The sequence below is a fragment of the Callorhinchus milii genome, unplaced genomic scaffold, assembly GCF_018977255.1.
Source record: "Callorhinchus milii isolate IMCB2004 unplaced genomic scaffold, IMCB_Cmil_1.0 Scaffold1, whole genome shotgun sequence".
NCBI classification, from domain to species: Eukaryota; Metazoa; Chordata; class Chondrichthyes; order Chimaeriformes; family Callorhinchidae; genus Callorhinchus; species Callorhinchus milii.
Window position 1 is genome coordinate 1217268 of NW_024704742.1, and position 15960 is coordinate 1233227.

Genomic DNA, 15960 nt, shown 5'->3' on the forward strand with positions numbered 1-15960 from the left:
GACTCTTTAATGGTGCTTTCTGCTAATCAGCTTCTCGTCCACATGTCAGGGACGTCACGCCTAGTTTGTGCTTTGAGTTATGGTGTTAGGCCATTTGATCTCATCCTTCCAGAGCAGCTACCCTGCCATCCTCCCATCACAGTATCAAGCTGTTTCTTAAATGAATCTAATCACCCTGGCCTGGCCTGGCCTGGCCTCACCCGTCCTTCCTGCTAACCTGTTTCAGTCATTAGCCATATTTCTGCGAATGTATCCGAGCACCACAGGAAACTCTGAATCTGCGTGACTGAGTGGTAGGGCACATCCCGTAATCCTTCACGTGTTGAGATCTGCTGTTCAGCACCCACCTGTGGTGACATCAGGGAAGGAGGGTGACCTCAGAGGTGGGGCTCTGTACCTCCTAATAACCGGTTTGGGCAGAGACGTGAAGGCTGTTACTTGCCAGTCTGCTCCTCCAGGGCAATGGGTGGGTTAGGAGGAGCCAAGAAAATGAACTGAACGGCTGAATGACTGAGTTATTTCAAGGTTGCCATCTAAATCTGAATTCCAGCTTTAGTTACGAAACGGTTTGAGCCGCGCCATTTGGGCTTACGGTCTTAAAAATGATTCAATTGCTGCCCGAAAGTGGTTTCCCAGGCGGCCTCTTGTGGAGCGTAGAGGATGAGAACGTAATTGAAAGGTGCTGCAACTTTCCTGGCAGCGACGAAATGTACAGAGCCCTTGCTGTAACTCAGTAGTTGGGATTCGTAAAACATGTCGAGGCTGACATATTTTACTGTCAGCGCAGGAACCAGCCAGCTCACTTCCTAGAGGCTGGTTGGGTGCAAATGCACTATCGTACCCTACCTCACTGAAATGCACGTTGCTAACTAAGCGCTCCGAGACGCCGTCCGTCGTGAAGGGCACTATACGAACGCAAGTTGTTGTTAAGTTATGTATCGTCCAGAGGCTGCGCTCTATTTAATTTGTGCACTGGCTGTTTCTAAAGGGGTCGGTAATTATTAACGTCAGACACTCATTTTTATCGGTTACGTTGATCTGATTTCTGTTGCGTTGATAGGGAGAAAATGATTTGACTGTATCGTCCTTCGCGGTTGCCTGATGCTGGTTCAGAGAGGATTTCGTAGCAGGAACAGTGCTTGTGCCTCAGACCGTCCTAATATATTGTAGATATTATCGTGAACGTTAATTAACTTACTCACAGAATATGCTGGTAAAATCATACCAGTTGTTCAGGATTCACTAGATGAGTAGTTCAGGACATGACACGTGCAAGCGACTGGCAGGGTGGTGGCAGGTGAACTGTGTGGACCTTCTGTCTTTTTTTTTCCATCTAGCATTTCGGTGTTCCATGGCACAAGTATTAGGGAACGTTAATTAGGGCAAGCACATCGGAATACCCTTCGAGCCAGAGCGATTCACGATGAAAAGGGTCTGCCACGACTTGAATTAAAATGCGTTTCTCCTGTGGGGTTTTTTTTTTTCCCCGGAGCTTTTTTTTTAAAAAAAAACGAAACAAAATTAAGACAACTTTACTTTGTGATGTGAATTTGAGCTCTGTTTGAATTGCCTGCCGGTTTGGGATGGAACACGTGAAGTTAGCTCAAGCGGGTTGCTCACCTGTCGATCACCGATGGTAGATAGCGAGCCAACTGGCAGATGACTAGTGAGTAGAATTCAACCTGTGTTGATTTTATTTTGAATCAGTTATATTGTTCCATTTTTTTTCTCTCTCTCTCTCCTCTGTTTACAGTGAATTGAACATGATCTTCTCTTCCGTCGCCTGCTTCAATGGAAGTTTTCTTGATCACCAGTAAGTGTGTGTGTGGAACCGCAATCACTTTTTAAGTTATACAGATGTTAAGAGCTTTGGGTGTTTAGAAATTGTGGAACCTTAAGATCAATTTGCATTGTGGACACGTTAACTGCAGGGATTCTGGCTAAATCAATACATATATATATATATACACAGCGCCTTGCCTCATAACCACATCAGATGTTCTAAGTGGTTCACAAGGCAGTGCAGAAGGAGGCCATTTGGCCCATCGAGTTTGCACTGCTCTCAGAACACATTGCACTCTCAGTCCCATTGCCCTGCCCGATCCCTGGACCCTGAATGTAATTGAGTAACAACCTAATATTGTAACAGGAAAAACATTTGCTGCTCTGGAGGGATCAGAGTTGTAATAATCCTTGCATTTGATATAGCACTTTATGTCTTTGAGACGTCTCAGAGCTCCTCACAGAATATACTGTACAGTGAATCTGTACTGTATATTTTGTGGGTGAAACGAGGCGGCAGCCAATTGCGCCCGGGGAAGTGCCACTGACTTGGCTTTCTCTGCACGGTGCACTTTTTATTCACTTTCTATAAGTGCTGTGTGCAAAAAAAAACGTCATTTGATACGAATACGTATAGAAAAGCAAATGCAAGGATTATTATATTATTATTTAGTTTGTGAAGCACATGGGAGCTGGTATCGGTGGCTATTCATGCTGGAAACCAGGGGCCAAAGGAAGCTGGCCCTATGAGCGAGACCATCAGGGGTTCCCGGGTCATTACCGGCTTCCCCTTGGAATATGTTTTATTTTAAATGGAATTCTATAATATTGGCCGCTGTGTCAATTTTTACGTCATTGTAAACGAATAGTGGATATCCTTGAAAGCAAACAAATTCTGAAATCTGATCTCGAGCCATGAGTAAAGAAGAGAGAACAGAATTTTTTTCTGGCTGTAGTAGAAGCTACGGGTGGGGGTTGCTGGAGTTATAGGGGTATTGCTTCTAATTTGTAGCTTACCTATTTCATGGACTTGCAGCAATCCAAGTATAATATAAAAGTATATCAGTACTATATAAATATATAAATTGGCTGCCACGTTTCGTCCACAAGATATGCAGTCAATTCACTTAACAGTGTACTCTGTGAAGGGCCTTCAGACATCTCGAAGATGTGATAAGGCGCTATGTCAAATGCAAAGATTATTATTATTATTATACGCCTTAGAAATAAACAACAACAACAAAATTAAACGTGTAGAGCGCCTTTCACGTCGGGCGGACGTCCCAAGGCGCTGAAACAAGTTTCAAATGCAGAGAAGTTTTTTTAAAAGCATGTCATGAAAGAGTGATGAAATGTGCTTTACGCTGTTTTTTTTTTGTGTTTTTTTAAAAAAAAAGTAAAAGTCTCCCTTTATTTATTTTCATCAGAAACGACGAACATTTTAAAACTGGCCCGTGGAGCTCCGGTGTTGACCTTATCGCCGCTCGATTGTTTTTTGACAAGATGGCAAAGACTGAGTACTCCAAGTTACTGCAGCAGGTAATTCGAAAACTATTCTGCACTCCTCCGTTAGAATCGGGGAGAGGGGAGAAACGACATCAAGGCAGAGGAGACTCTCCTTCAAATCTCGGGGACTTGGAACTGACCTAATGCTGACGAGGTGCACGTCCGCATGAGTTCTCAATGAATTTGGTACAGTAATCAATAACTTGCTGCAGTTACGTAGCACCTTTCAAACTGGTGGGGGTGTGTGTGTGTATGGATCATGGGCTGGGTCAATAGAAAAGTGCTGCTGCAATCCTTCCACGAAATCCGTTACACACATGCACCTCCCTGCCTCATACACGCGCCCCCCACCCCACCCCCCCACTCCGCTACACCCCCCCCCCCACACTCCTCTGTTGGTCCACCCAGTTTTTAGTGTTAAAGAAGCAATTAAAAGTTTTTTTTAGGCAGCAATCTAGAACGTGCTATTCCCTCATGTTTAGTTTTGATCAATAAATTGAAAAAATGTACTTGACGGTCAAATGTACCTCAACGTCACCAAAATTTGTCCCCGTAGAGGTTAGTCGCGTTTCACAAGCAACGTTTGGCAAATATTTCTGCACTTCTCTACTGCCGCAGCCGATGAAGATGAGTGAAGAGACTTTTTTTTTCCTTCTGTTTTTTTCAGGCTACTGTGACTTTGGAGAACCGTCTGATCGCTCAGTTGCCGACTTCGCCGCCTGATTTTGAGGCCATGAGAGCATTTTTAATTCTGCCGGTGTTTCCGCTCTTTCAAGACCCAAAGAATTACTTGACCTTAACTCTGCCGTTCGCCGCGGCTGTTCTGCGCTTGGACGCGAATCCGAGCAAAGTGTTAGGTAGGTACTGAGCGCGCGAGAAGGTGGTCTGACATTGCGGCCTCGTAAACGTCAATTACAAGCCAGTATTGCGACAAATGGGAACAACTTCATGTTTTTTTTTAAAAAAAATACCGGTACAAAGACTTCAGCACCAGAATACAAGTCATTTAACACCCAAGGTTAGACTGCCTTGAAATCACTCGAGGGATTCTGTTATTTGTTAACGTATTGACAGCTGGCAGGTTATATCGCTCGCTAAATCGCAGAGATTTAAGTCAGTAGCTGCTGTCCGGAGAGTTTTGTCTGAAGGTGGCTGGCCGGGCGTTGTGCATTGAATCAATACAAGTCCGGAAAAGGTGGTCTGATCTGACCTGATCTATGTGAGGCACTGGCACGTTGACTGAATTGGCACCACCTCTGGAGCCACCCGACAACAGTTTCCCACATTATCCACCGTTCTTTCCTCTCAACTTACGTTACGGTTATCTTTCCACATTTGATTTTGTTTTAAACCCCACTCCCCCCCCCCACCCAGCATTTTTCACAAGACATTTGCGGGTAGGTCTACCATCAGCAGTGCTGAATGCGAAAAGTATAGAGGAAACATATTAAATGTTTTAACATTTTGTTGAGCGATACAACCCGATACTTTGGAGCACTTTGCAAACTGTTTGGCAGTGCCATTGGTATTCTAATGTTCCGTGTCTGAAGGTTAGGATCCAGGTTTATCTCAACTGTGCAAATAAATGCGAGTCTAGTTGTAGTTTTGACATTGAAAGTATGATTTTTGTTTCAAGCCATCAGCTTGTAGCAGACAAACGTTTGGCCAGGTAAATACCCTTTTCTTTGGTCTTCCTAGATAATTGGTGGTCGGAGGTGGACATTGGGTACTTCTGCCGATTAGTAGAAATCTACAAGAACGCTGTGGTCTTCCTTTTGACCAGGATGAAGACTCTCCAGCTGGCTCCTCTGCTTAGCCATTATGTAATTTATGCTCTTCGAGTTTTAGAAAAACTGTACAAGGTATTTATTGTTTATATTACCTTCCCTTTTGACACTTAGTAATGCTAACCCTTTTTCACTTTGGTGCAAGGAATTGTGGTAATTTATTACTTGCGCATGGATTTTGTGTGTGTGTGTGTGTCGTGATCTTTTTTGTATTTAGAAAATTAAATAAGGTTTTAGTGGCCCAAATAAAAAGAAGAATGGGTTTTCCTCTTGTGACTGTATTCACCACAAAGAAAGCAGCAGGTCCCTGTTCTCCGGTGATCTGAACTGTGCCTCTCCTCATTGCGCAGGTGAACATGAACGCAAACCGTGTTGCCTACGATGTGTTTTATGTACATGAACTCAATAACCTGGTGAACATTGAGACAGATTATCTCTACTGGGCGTCGCAGCAGGCTGGAGTCGTGAGTAAATGCTTTTATGAATTCTTGTAACTCACCCATTTTGAGATTTAATAATAATAATAATAAAACAATTCTTTTTCCTACCGTTGTCATGCAACTGAATTTCCCGTACGTTGTCTTTTTTTTACAGAAAATTCAGCCGGCGATTGCAGAGGTAAAAACATTTATTACTATGATACCGAATTCTTATTGGAGACAGAGTAACGCAGCTAAGAGTTTTTACAAGAGTAAAGCATAACATGAATGTTTTCTTAAAAATGTGAGAGCCTGTCTCACACTTTCGTTGGTATAGGCTTATCTGTTCCCGAAATGTTTTGTTCCCGAAGTGGTTTGAAACGAGTATTGTGAGACGGAATTGGTACCTGCAAAGTATAAAGTTGAAACCTCTGCAGCACCAAGGAAAATCTGTAGCTAGACCCCCCCCCCCCCCGCAAACACACAAGCGCACACACTTCTCTTTAAGACTGAAAAGCAGATGTCCAACAGTTAGGGCATACTGACTGAATCGTTTCCTATCATGAAGGAAATGGAGATGAAGGTAAGACAGTTGTTAGAAAACATTGCTGCTAACGCATGGTCTGGCCTGATTGCGTATCTAAAATGCTGCTGCACTGACGTCCATTTCAGTGCAAACGTTTCTCAGTAGTTGAGCAGATTTAAGTGCCACATGCAGCAAAGTGGGAAGCGAACCCTTTCAGTTAAGAGGAACGAGGAAGGTGTTTAAAATCATGATCGCGCTTGCCAAACTGGAGACATGGAGAGGTTCAGGGAAACGGAAGATGCAATGGACGTTCTTTCAGGAGCAGAACTAAAAACACCAAGTATTGAAAGTAAAGATAATGTGGCCGGGCAACAGCTAGAAAATCATTAATCTCTTCCTCCCCCCCCCCCCACCCCACCCACCCACCCCCCAAAGAAAGCCACAAGCAAAGCCCAGCACGGGGTTGATATTAATAAAAGTGTGAGTCAACGCTTGCTTGTTTTAAATGGACTTATTGCTCTTAGGTCTATGTTTTATTGCAGTGTTGCTGGAATAACGTCAGGGGCTCCACAAATTCCCTCACAAATCCCTAAAGGTTTTCGTGAGCGAGAAGAGTGTTTTGCCATCGCATAAGGTCTCCAGCCCCATCTAAGATGTGCCGTTTGCGGTGTGTTTTTCCTCAGATTCCCGTTGCATTTTGCACTTACCCCTTTGTTTTGAATGCTCGGGCAAAAACCAAAATGTTGCAAACTGACGCCGCCTTACAGATGCAGGTAAGACTGCTTTACTCTCACCAACCACAGCGCTTTGGGTGTCGTCCTGTTATTATTATATTATCAACGACATAACTGAACGTAAGTAACCCTGTGGCATAGGAGCAGATGTCGTCATTTGCGTCTCGGTTGGAGTTTTATTCAGGAGCGTGTGTTGGCATTCAGGACCTTCCGTGTGATTGCGTGCCTTGTTCTAGAACTACACAGGAGGTGGTGCGTGTCTTGCACTGAGCATCATCTCCACTGTAAACGCTACGAAACAAAGCAACCTCTGAGCATTTGAATCTGATGTGCTATTTTCTCAGCCCGTCGGAAAAGTGTTTCGATTTCCTCTACATTTCTTAGGTTAGCTTCAGAGCGTTTTTGAAGCCGGTTTTGTGTAAGTTCTTTTAAGAATGTAAATGTTTCATCCACATATATACAGTCAATTCACTTTACAGTATATTACATTACATATTACAGTATATTCTCTTTGACCGTGCCTTCAGCTCTCCTCTCGACTCTCTACCCACTCCTCGCTCCCTCCCCTTACCCTGACCATTTCCCCCCTTGATCGGGTCCTGACCCAACTGTCCAGCGTCTTGTGACGTCCTCTCGACGTGAAAGGCACTCTATAAATGAAATCTTGTTGTTGTTGTTGAAGCGCTTTGAGACGTCTCGAAGACGTGAAAAGCGCTATATCAAATGCAAGGATTATTATTATTATTATTAAGGCTTTATGGCTGTTTGTGGGACGCTGCTACGCTCAATTGGCTGCCTCGGTTCGCCCACTTTTTTCAATATGTTCTGCGAAGTGCTTTGAGACTTTTCTACGGCACGATCAAGTGTAAAGATAATTATTATTATTATTATTTAAGGCTGAATTCCAAAATTTACCTGCCCTTGTCTTGCAGATAGCGGTGAACCGGACTGGAGTGGAGAACATCTTCATGCTGCTCACACTGGGACCGTTCTTGACCAGCAGCCCCTTCCTGGTCCTGCATGTGCAGCGGGACAACCTGGTCAGTGATGCATTGAGAGAGCTCAGCATCCACTCGGACGTGGACCTGAAAAAGCCGCTGAAGGTAAGAGGTTTACCTTGGTTTAGATTATTCAACAATCACGTTCTGATCCAACTTCAGGACCGCATTGTCCTCACTCGGCCTGGGGTAGGTAACCATGAGCCACGGGAGCCAGCTAACTTGTGTTGGTTGTCGTGTGTTTGCAGGTGGTGTTTCTGGGAGAGGAAGCTGTGGATGACGGCGGGGTGACGAAGGAGTTCTTCCTGTTGCTGCTGAAGGAGCTGCTGGACCCCAAGTACGGGATGTTCACGCAATACGAGCAATCCAGGCTCATATGGTTTTCGGAAAAAGTGAGTCGGTCGCCTTTTGCTTGCGCTTGAACTTGGCAAATCTCTCGTTTCTGTTTTCTGCGTGTTCGCCCACAAAACACAAGTCACTCCGCTTCTTCAGAGTATATCCTGTGAAGCGCTCTGGGTGTCGTCCTGTTATTATTACGTTATCATTGAAAGGATTATGATTATAAGGCTTTTTGCTCCAGATATTTTAAAATGAGTGGAAAATCAGAGGGCTTCAGAGGTTAATGTACGGCACTCCTTAAAGGAGGGTATGATGAAGAATCGCGTAATCCCTTGTGTCAGTTTATTCTAGAGCAACTCGAGGACGATGACTGACACTGATATATATTCTCAGTTTAAGGATCGTGAATTCCCAGATTAATGCAATGTTTAGAGTGTGTCTGTGCAGCCATGTGCTTCTGCAATTTCTGTTCTTATATATATTTTTGAAAATGCATAAAAGTTAGTTGATGCTTGAGCACCCAGTTAAAAAAAAGTGAGCACAGGAAAAGTTATTTGGTCCATCGAATCCGTACCACTACTACCCCTATTGTTTTTAAAAACAAACTTTTTATTAATCTCCCTTTTCCAACTTTTCCATATTCCCTCATGTTTGTATCTCCAGGTAACAGATTTGCCTATTAATATTTGAAAAAAAAAACTTGCTTTTCAATCGTGTACTATGTTCAAGTGCATATCAAATGTGTTTGGGTTGTGTATCAGAAAGTAAAATAATTGACGTAAATGTACTTTGTATTATTTCCTCCTTCGCTGTTTCCTGATCTCTTTCTTTCCCCTCATTGCTATCCGCAGACCTTTGTGGAGCAAAACTGGTTCCACCTGATAGGTATCCTGTGTGGTTTGGCCATTTATAACTTCACCGTGGTGGACTTGCACTTTCCGCTCGTACTGTACAAAAAGTTGCTCAACGTCAAGCCGTCTCTGGACGACCTGAAGGAACTCTCTCCCACCGAGGGCAGGTGAGCGTCTATACCTGGTCGTTCAGACTGTTTTTAGTCAGTCTGCCAAACAAATAGTATTTAGGCAATGCGGAAAAAACGTTGGCTAAAGGACAAGAACTGGAGAGTAGAGAAAATGGATGTTTTTCACATTGGACCAATCTTAAGAGTCGTCAGTGATAAGACTGTTACTTATATAAAAATATAAATCTAGGTACAACTTCAAAATTTACAGGTGATAACAATTAGAGGTGCGTGTGAGAGAGAGAGAGAGAGAGAGAGAGAATGTGTGTGTATGTGTGAGAGTGTTGAGTGTGTGTGTATGAGACAGTGTGAGTGTGAGAGAGAGAGAGAAAATGTGTCCAGAACCTATCTAAGAGCTGCCAGAGCAAGCACAGAACTGGGGACAAAGTGTCATTGCTGATGGTTGTCGTTTCTCTCCTCCATTCCCTCCGTAGTTGGAGTGGTGGAGGGGCTCTGCTCTGAGGCAGCAAGGCCACAAATAGAGGGTGATTGTTTGACTGGGCTGGAGAGATGGCCATTCAGTGAAGCCCGTGGTCTGTGGCTCACTCTGGAGGTGCTCGGATGCTCTGATTGCAGCCCTTTATTTTTGCAGGAGTCTGCAGCAGTTACTTGATCACCCTGACAATGACGTGGAAGATGCATTCTGTCTAACCTTTGCGGTAAGAAGAGGTTTCCAACCCTCCCCTTCATCACCACTGGCTCCCAGCGCCCCAACGGATCGATTTGAAGATCCTCATTCCTACCTCCCAATGCCTCGTGGCCTTGCACAAGCCAGCTTTGCCATCTCCTTCCTTTGCCCACTCCCTCTGCTTTGCCAACTCGGGATAGCTTCAAGTCTTTTTCCCCCCCCCCACCTCTACAATAGTCCTTACATTTGATGTAGCACCTTCCGCCCACAAAATATAGTCAATCCGCTTTATAATATATTCTGTGAAGCGGTTTGAGACGTCTCAACGACGTGATAAGGCGCGATATCAAATGCAAGGATTAGTATTACTCTTTCGCGTTCCAAAGCGCTTCACAGTGACTGTGTGTTGTGGCAGCAGTGCCCCGCAAATAGCCACGAAGTGAACGATCAATTTTATCAGGGTGGGGTTGTTGGTCAGGACACTGGGAGAAGCTCTTTTTGAATGGTGTCATGGGATCTTTAACGCCGACCTTGGAACAGTGGGCGAGGAGAGCTCTCGGACAGTTGTTTCCGATCCCTGGAAATTCTCCCTGAACGCTTTCCGCTTCGCTCCCCCACCCTGGTGCGTTCAAGAAAAAATGCAGGAATGCTGCATGACCATCATACACACTGTGACAAAGGGAACTCGACGTGACAAGGCACCAGCTTCCTGCTGCAGGAACTGTGCCGCTATCCTGGGTACTCGCCTGAAGTACGGAATGTACTTGAAACGAGAAACTATTTGCGTTCTTTGGTTAGATTTTTTGTTTTCTTCTGGAACGCCGTTCAAGTTGGTTCAAAACGCCACAGGGCTGGACCCAGAACCTGGACGTTTCAAGGTCTCGTTTTATTTTATGTTGGAACCATTTAAAAAAAAAAAAAAAAAAAACTTTTTGACTTTTTAAAATCGTTGTGCTTTTTTTTTTTGACAGATCTTTAGGGAAAATTACGGAATCATTGAATTACAGGAATTGGTGCCCGGAGGTAATAAGGTAGCTGTGAAGAAAGAGAATCGGTGAGTCTTTCCTTCAGTGGGATATGGTAGAATGGAACTTACCCTCTTATGTGTTGCCATTTCCCCCCCCCCCGGTGTTTGTATTATTTTTGTCTACCCCATTAATTACCTCAGGTAATTAGAGTTAGGTCTGAAGATCAGCCATGATCTTATCGAATGGCGGGGAAGGCTCGAGGGGCCGAATGGCCTTCTCCTGCTCCTGATTCTTATGTTCTTCTTATGTCGGCGTTTAATACTTTGGTTTGTTTTTTTCTCTCCCACATTTCGGTCCGATTTAATTTGATGCGTGTCAACATTAGATCTCACTGTTGGCAGCCGGCTTGGTGATTTGAGGATTGGAGCGAGGAGTCAGCTCTCTTCCCACCTCATTTCCCCGCAATTTTCCCTGTGCCCCCGGTTGAATAATTTCCCGTAATAATCCCCCAGTTTTACTTGGTGGATTTGCTGGCCAGGACACCAGGAGAATCTCCCCTCTCTTTTCGAATTGTGCCAAGGAATCGTTTAACACCCACCTGAACAGGCAGATGGGACCTCGGTCGAACGTCTCATTTCCAAACGTTCGGCACCTCTGAAAATAAATGCATAGCTCCCCGGCACCGCATAAGACGATATGAGGTCCGAGTCTCAATGTGGGAGATGAACCCACAGCCTTCTAACTTGGAGATTACCAACGGAACCAGTGTGGCACAAATACCTTAGGGAGGGCGGGGAGGCAATTGATGGAAAATGGGAAAAGCCTACAATTAACCCTTGAGCATTTTAGAAGCTCCAGAAAATGTTCCCCCGGTTCATTCACTGCAAGTAATCACGTTTCTTTACAACTAACACTGAGCCTCTAACGTCCTTGCAGGAAGGAGTACGTGGAAGCTTACGTGGACTTTATCTTCAATAACTCCATCCGTGAGCTCTTCTTAGCTTTCTCCAGCGGGTTCCTGAAGGTCAGCGGAGGGAAGGTTCTGCACCTGTTCCAGCCCAGCGAGCTGATGGCTATGGTGGTGGGGAACACTAACTTCAACTGGAAAGAGCTGGAAATGGTAGGAGGCCCTTTGGAGGGTGCGGGTGGGTGCCTTTCCTTACCCCTAGTTCTGCAGTGAAGTGTGATCAGCACTCGCAGAGAGTCAACGGGGAGGCCGATTTTCAACTTGCTGACAAGCGAAGTTGCTGTGATTATTTCAAATCGTCTTCTCAACAACAGCAAAAATTACATTTATAGAGCGCCTTTCACATCGGGAGGACGTCCCAAGGAGGTTTTCTCGAGTGAAAACCTCCCTGAGCTCTCCCTGTTCTGCTTGCACCACACCTCTTTTGGCCTCCTCTCTGCCCAGTTTAAAATTCAGTGCACACCGAGGGACAGAGAGAATGATTAAATCCCGGCCTATTGTATGACCGTGCTCAGCAACCTAACCACTGCAACAGTTCAGCTTCACCCAGCAGTTGGTTGTACTATTGTTATTTTGCCTTCTCTGCTTTGAACACTAGCATTTCTAGGTAGCTTACAGTGTGAGCTGTCTCCCAGTGGATCAATTTCGAGTTCCCTTCATGCCCGATCACCACTCTGACCTCCTACCACACTTCCCTGCTTTCCGCTCGGCTAACTCGGGCACACACACCCCGCTCTACCTGTGCCATCATCAGTGGTTGAGTTTTCGGATTCTACGCTCCTAACGTCTAGAGCACCTTCAACCCCTTTCTCGCTCCCCCTCGCTACCTATCGGCAAGTCCTGCCTTAAAACCTGCCTGGTCTCCTGCATCTCTGATCATCTCCCCTCCCCTTTGCTTGACAACTCGCCCCATCGGTGTTAAGTTCTCCAAGATGTTCTCCTGATGGAGGCTGCTACATAAAATTCTAGTTGTTGCATTTGTTGTTGCGCCTTGGGACGTCCTCCCGACGTGAAAGGCTCTTTACAAATGTAATTTTGTCGCTGTGTTGTTGTTGTTTATTGTTGTTTCATTTCCCTGGCCTATTTCGGGCCAATGCATCCATCCACAAATTGTACCCCAGCATTGGCGGGCAAGGGTTCAATCAGAACAAACACCTGGAGCCCCTCTAATTTGCCCCTCCTTCCGAGTTTTAAAAATCTGCCTTAAGACTTTGCCTCTTCACGTGATTATAGCCATTGTTTCCCTGTTCCACCCCGCTCGCCCCCATCACCCCCACCCACCAACCCCCTCATTGTTCCCCCTGCACCCCACCCCCCCACCCCAACTCTCTTGCCCAGCAAGTTATATCCATAGGTTGTCTTTGGCACTAAAAGTGTAACTTGTACAGTTCTCTTGATCCAACTTTCTTTTTATTCCATTGTGTGTTTTTACCCAGTCTGCGATATACAAAGGGGAGTACCATGCTGCACATCCCACCATCAAGTTATTCTGGGAAGTTCTCCATCAGCTTCCCTTGGAAAAAAAGAAGCTGTTCCTTTGTAAGTACCGGTACTTGGCGCAAAACGTGGTGGTGTTAAAACCCTCGCAAGAAACCTTTAAACCTTTTAAGTCTTTCAGAACATTAAGGCACAGGCCTTTCTCTGGATACGAGGGTATTGCCTCTGACGATATAAACGTGTGCTGTTAGGCATTTAATGTTTGTGGGGAAATCTCTTCTGTAAATGCTTTATATTAAAGTCTAGAGTTTGTAGGCATCTGATCCTGAACTTGTTGACAGGGTGCTTATGAATACTGTTTTTGTGCGGCGTTCCTCAGGGCTCTGTCCTTGGTCCCCTCCTCTTTAATATTTACATGTTCCCGCTCGATGATGTCTACCGCAGACATGGGGTTAACATCCACATGTATGCGGATGACACCCAACTCTATCTCTCTGTCTCCACCCTCGACTCTGGGACCACTGCTGTCCTGGTAGATTGGCTGTCACCGACATCAAGTGCTGGATGAGAGCTAACTTTCTCCAGTTGAACGATGACAAGACAGAGGCTTTCCTGCTTGGCTCCTGTCAAGGCCTCCACACCTGAGGCGCTGACAGCACCACTATTCACGCATGCACACTCCACCTCTCAGAGCCAGTAAGGAACCTTGGTGTACTGTTCAACCCTCAATTGTTCTTTAAACCCCATGTCCTCAAAATTCCTCCCATCCTCGCTCGGCTCCACTGGCTCCCCATTCCCCCGGAGGATCGAGTTTAAAATCCTGGTCCTCACTTTTAAAGCCCTCCACGGCCTTGCTCCTCCCTATCTCTGCGACCTATTAACACCATACCAACCTGTCTGCTCCCTCCGCTCGGCAAGCGCTGGCCTGCTCCATGTCCCCCGCCCAGCTTGCTCCACCATCGGCAGTCGGACCTTCAGCTTTTCTGCTCCCACCCTCTGGAACTCCATCCCAGAATCCCTCCACATCGCCCCTCCCTTGCCAGCTTCAAGGTCTGTCTCAAGACCTTCCTCTTTGACCATGCCTTCAGCCACTCTCCCAAACCCCATCTCCCTCGCCCTTCACCCTTCTTGATTCTAACCCCGAGCACGGGTGCAAAGCTGTGACTGTCCAGTGTCTTGAGACGTCATTCTGACATGAAAGGCACTATATAAATATAATATGTTGTTGTTTCTTAGATTGATGCAGTGACCATAGGTTTGAAGGGTAATGGCTTGGTTTGATTGGGTTAGCTGCCTGTTTTTAAGTTTCCTTTGCTCATTTTTATGTTTAATTAGGATTTCAATCTGTCTCACTATTATTCTATAAATAACAGCTCAGAACAGTTTCCTAAAGTTGATCGCACTGTGTTTTTTTTTGCTGGGATATAGTTCCACAGGTAACTACTGTTCTTTGATACCTCACTCTTGGGCCATTCTTCATGTGTGAACCCGGTCAATAAGATTGAAAGGCCAAGCCCAAATCCCTGCCTGCTATCTGTGCATTTCCCAGCTGCAGTTCCTGGATAGAGAGGTCAGGAATGAGAACACCATTAATATCTGTGAGGAGGTAGGGTATGGACTTTCACTGAAACTCTTTTAACCTATTCCTCCCCCCCACCACCCACACACACATTTACTACAATATAGTGTCTTTGATATCGAGAGGACGTCCCAAGGCGCTTGTATGCTACCGGATACAAATTGAACCTGGGACTTTCCTGATCTGCGTGACTTGTTTATCTTTCTAGGAAGTTTGTAATACTTTTCTCACCTCCTAATGAAGTTGAAGTGCCTTTTGGTTCATTTTCCTGTTCCTGGTATTGATTGCACCTTCGTTGCTGCTTGTGTTCAGAGAGGGAACCACAGTGCTTCCGCAGACATTTCCTGCGTGGGTCTGACAGATCGGAATAACAGTATCTGTTAAACTCTCCGGGACTTTGGTAGAAACAGAACACTATCTTAGGAACCAATCTTATAGATTGAGAGCTGGGCAAACAGACAGGAAAGTGGGACAAGTGTACCAAACTCCAGGCTCTCACATTCTGAGAGGAGATGCCAGAGGAATTCACAACCCACACCGCAGGAACATATTAAAAATCAATTCTAGATGTAGCTCCATTCCAGTCAGCAATGAGAATAGCCAATTCAACCTTTTAGCCTACTCTGCCAATTCATTCGTTCATGCTGGCTCTTTCTAATCTCTCTGAGCCTCACCATGTCCCTTAGTAAATTTACTTCCCATGTATTTATCTCCCTCTCTAAAAGTTCTCAATAAATTCTGCATCTATTGCCTTCTGGGCTCGTGCGCGCCACATTCAAACAGCCCTCTGTGCGCGAAGAGCAAAATGAAAATCTGTGGTTTGTCTGTCTATTTAAAGTGTATTGTTAGACTTATTACTGTGGGGTGAGTCGAAAGATTTTCCATGTTACAGCCCCGAATGCCATTTGAGCAACATCAGGAGCCGTACACTTCAGGGAGATGACTGTGAATGTACGCGAGGCGCAAAAAGCTGTATAAGGCAGCATAAATCACTAGGGTTAGACTAACACCCAAGCCTATGATCTCAAAGACCCAACATAGGGCTTGAACCCACAACCTTCTGACTCAGAGCGGAAAGTGCTACCAAATGAGCCAGGCTGACCTCTGTGTAACGTTGGTCACTAATAATCATCCTTGCATATGACATAGCGCCTTATCACATCATCAAAACATCTCAGGGTGAGTTGAGGGTGAGTTAAGTACAGGGAGGGAGCGGTGGCTATTCTTACCCTAATTATTGTCTTTACCAAAAATGCCTTAAGTCATTAC

At 45.2% G+C, this 15960-nt stretch overlaps 1 protein-coding gene across 3 annotated transcripts in view; it reads left to right on the forward strand.

Moving 5' to 3' along the window:
• Positions 1-15960, forward strand: part of LOC103184500 (probable E3 ubiquitin-protein ligase HERC3) — a 29976-nt gene that overhangs the window by 13135 nt on the left and 881 nt on the right. For 2 of the 3 annotated variants that reach the window (XM_007902532.2, XM_007902533.2), the window contains 14 exons: positions 1754-1813; positions 3210-3321; positions 3956-4145; positions 4987-5150; positions 5426-5539; positions 5670-5693; positions 6704-6793; positions 7687-7857; positions 8001-8144; positions 8943-9109; positions 9705-9771; positions 10712-10794; positions 11645-11828; positions 13112-13214. In XM_007902532.2, coding sequence (XP_007900723.2) covers positions 1754-1813; positions 3210-3321; positions 3956-4145; positions 4987-5150; positions 5426-5539; positions 5670-5693; positions 6704-6793; positions 7687-7857; positions 8001-8144; positions 8943-9109; positions 9705-9771; positions 10712-10794; positions 11645-11828; positions 13112-13214 — 1673 coding nt within the window. Of the gene's footprint in view, positions 1-1060; positions 1118-1753; positions 1814-3209; positions 3322-3955; positions 4146-4986; positions 5151-5425; positions 5540-5669; positions 5694-6703; positions 6794-7686; positions 7858-8000; positions 8145-8942; positions 9110-9704; positions 9772-10711; positions 10795-11644; positions 11829-13111; positions 13215-15960 lie in introns of those variants that run through there. The other variant, XM_042336596.1, reaches the window with a different exon arrangement.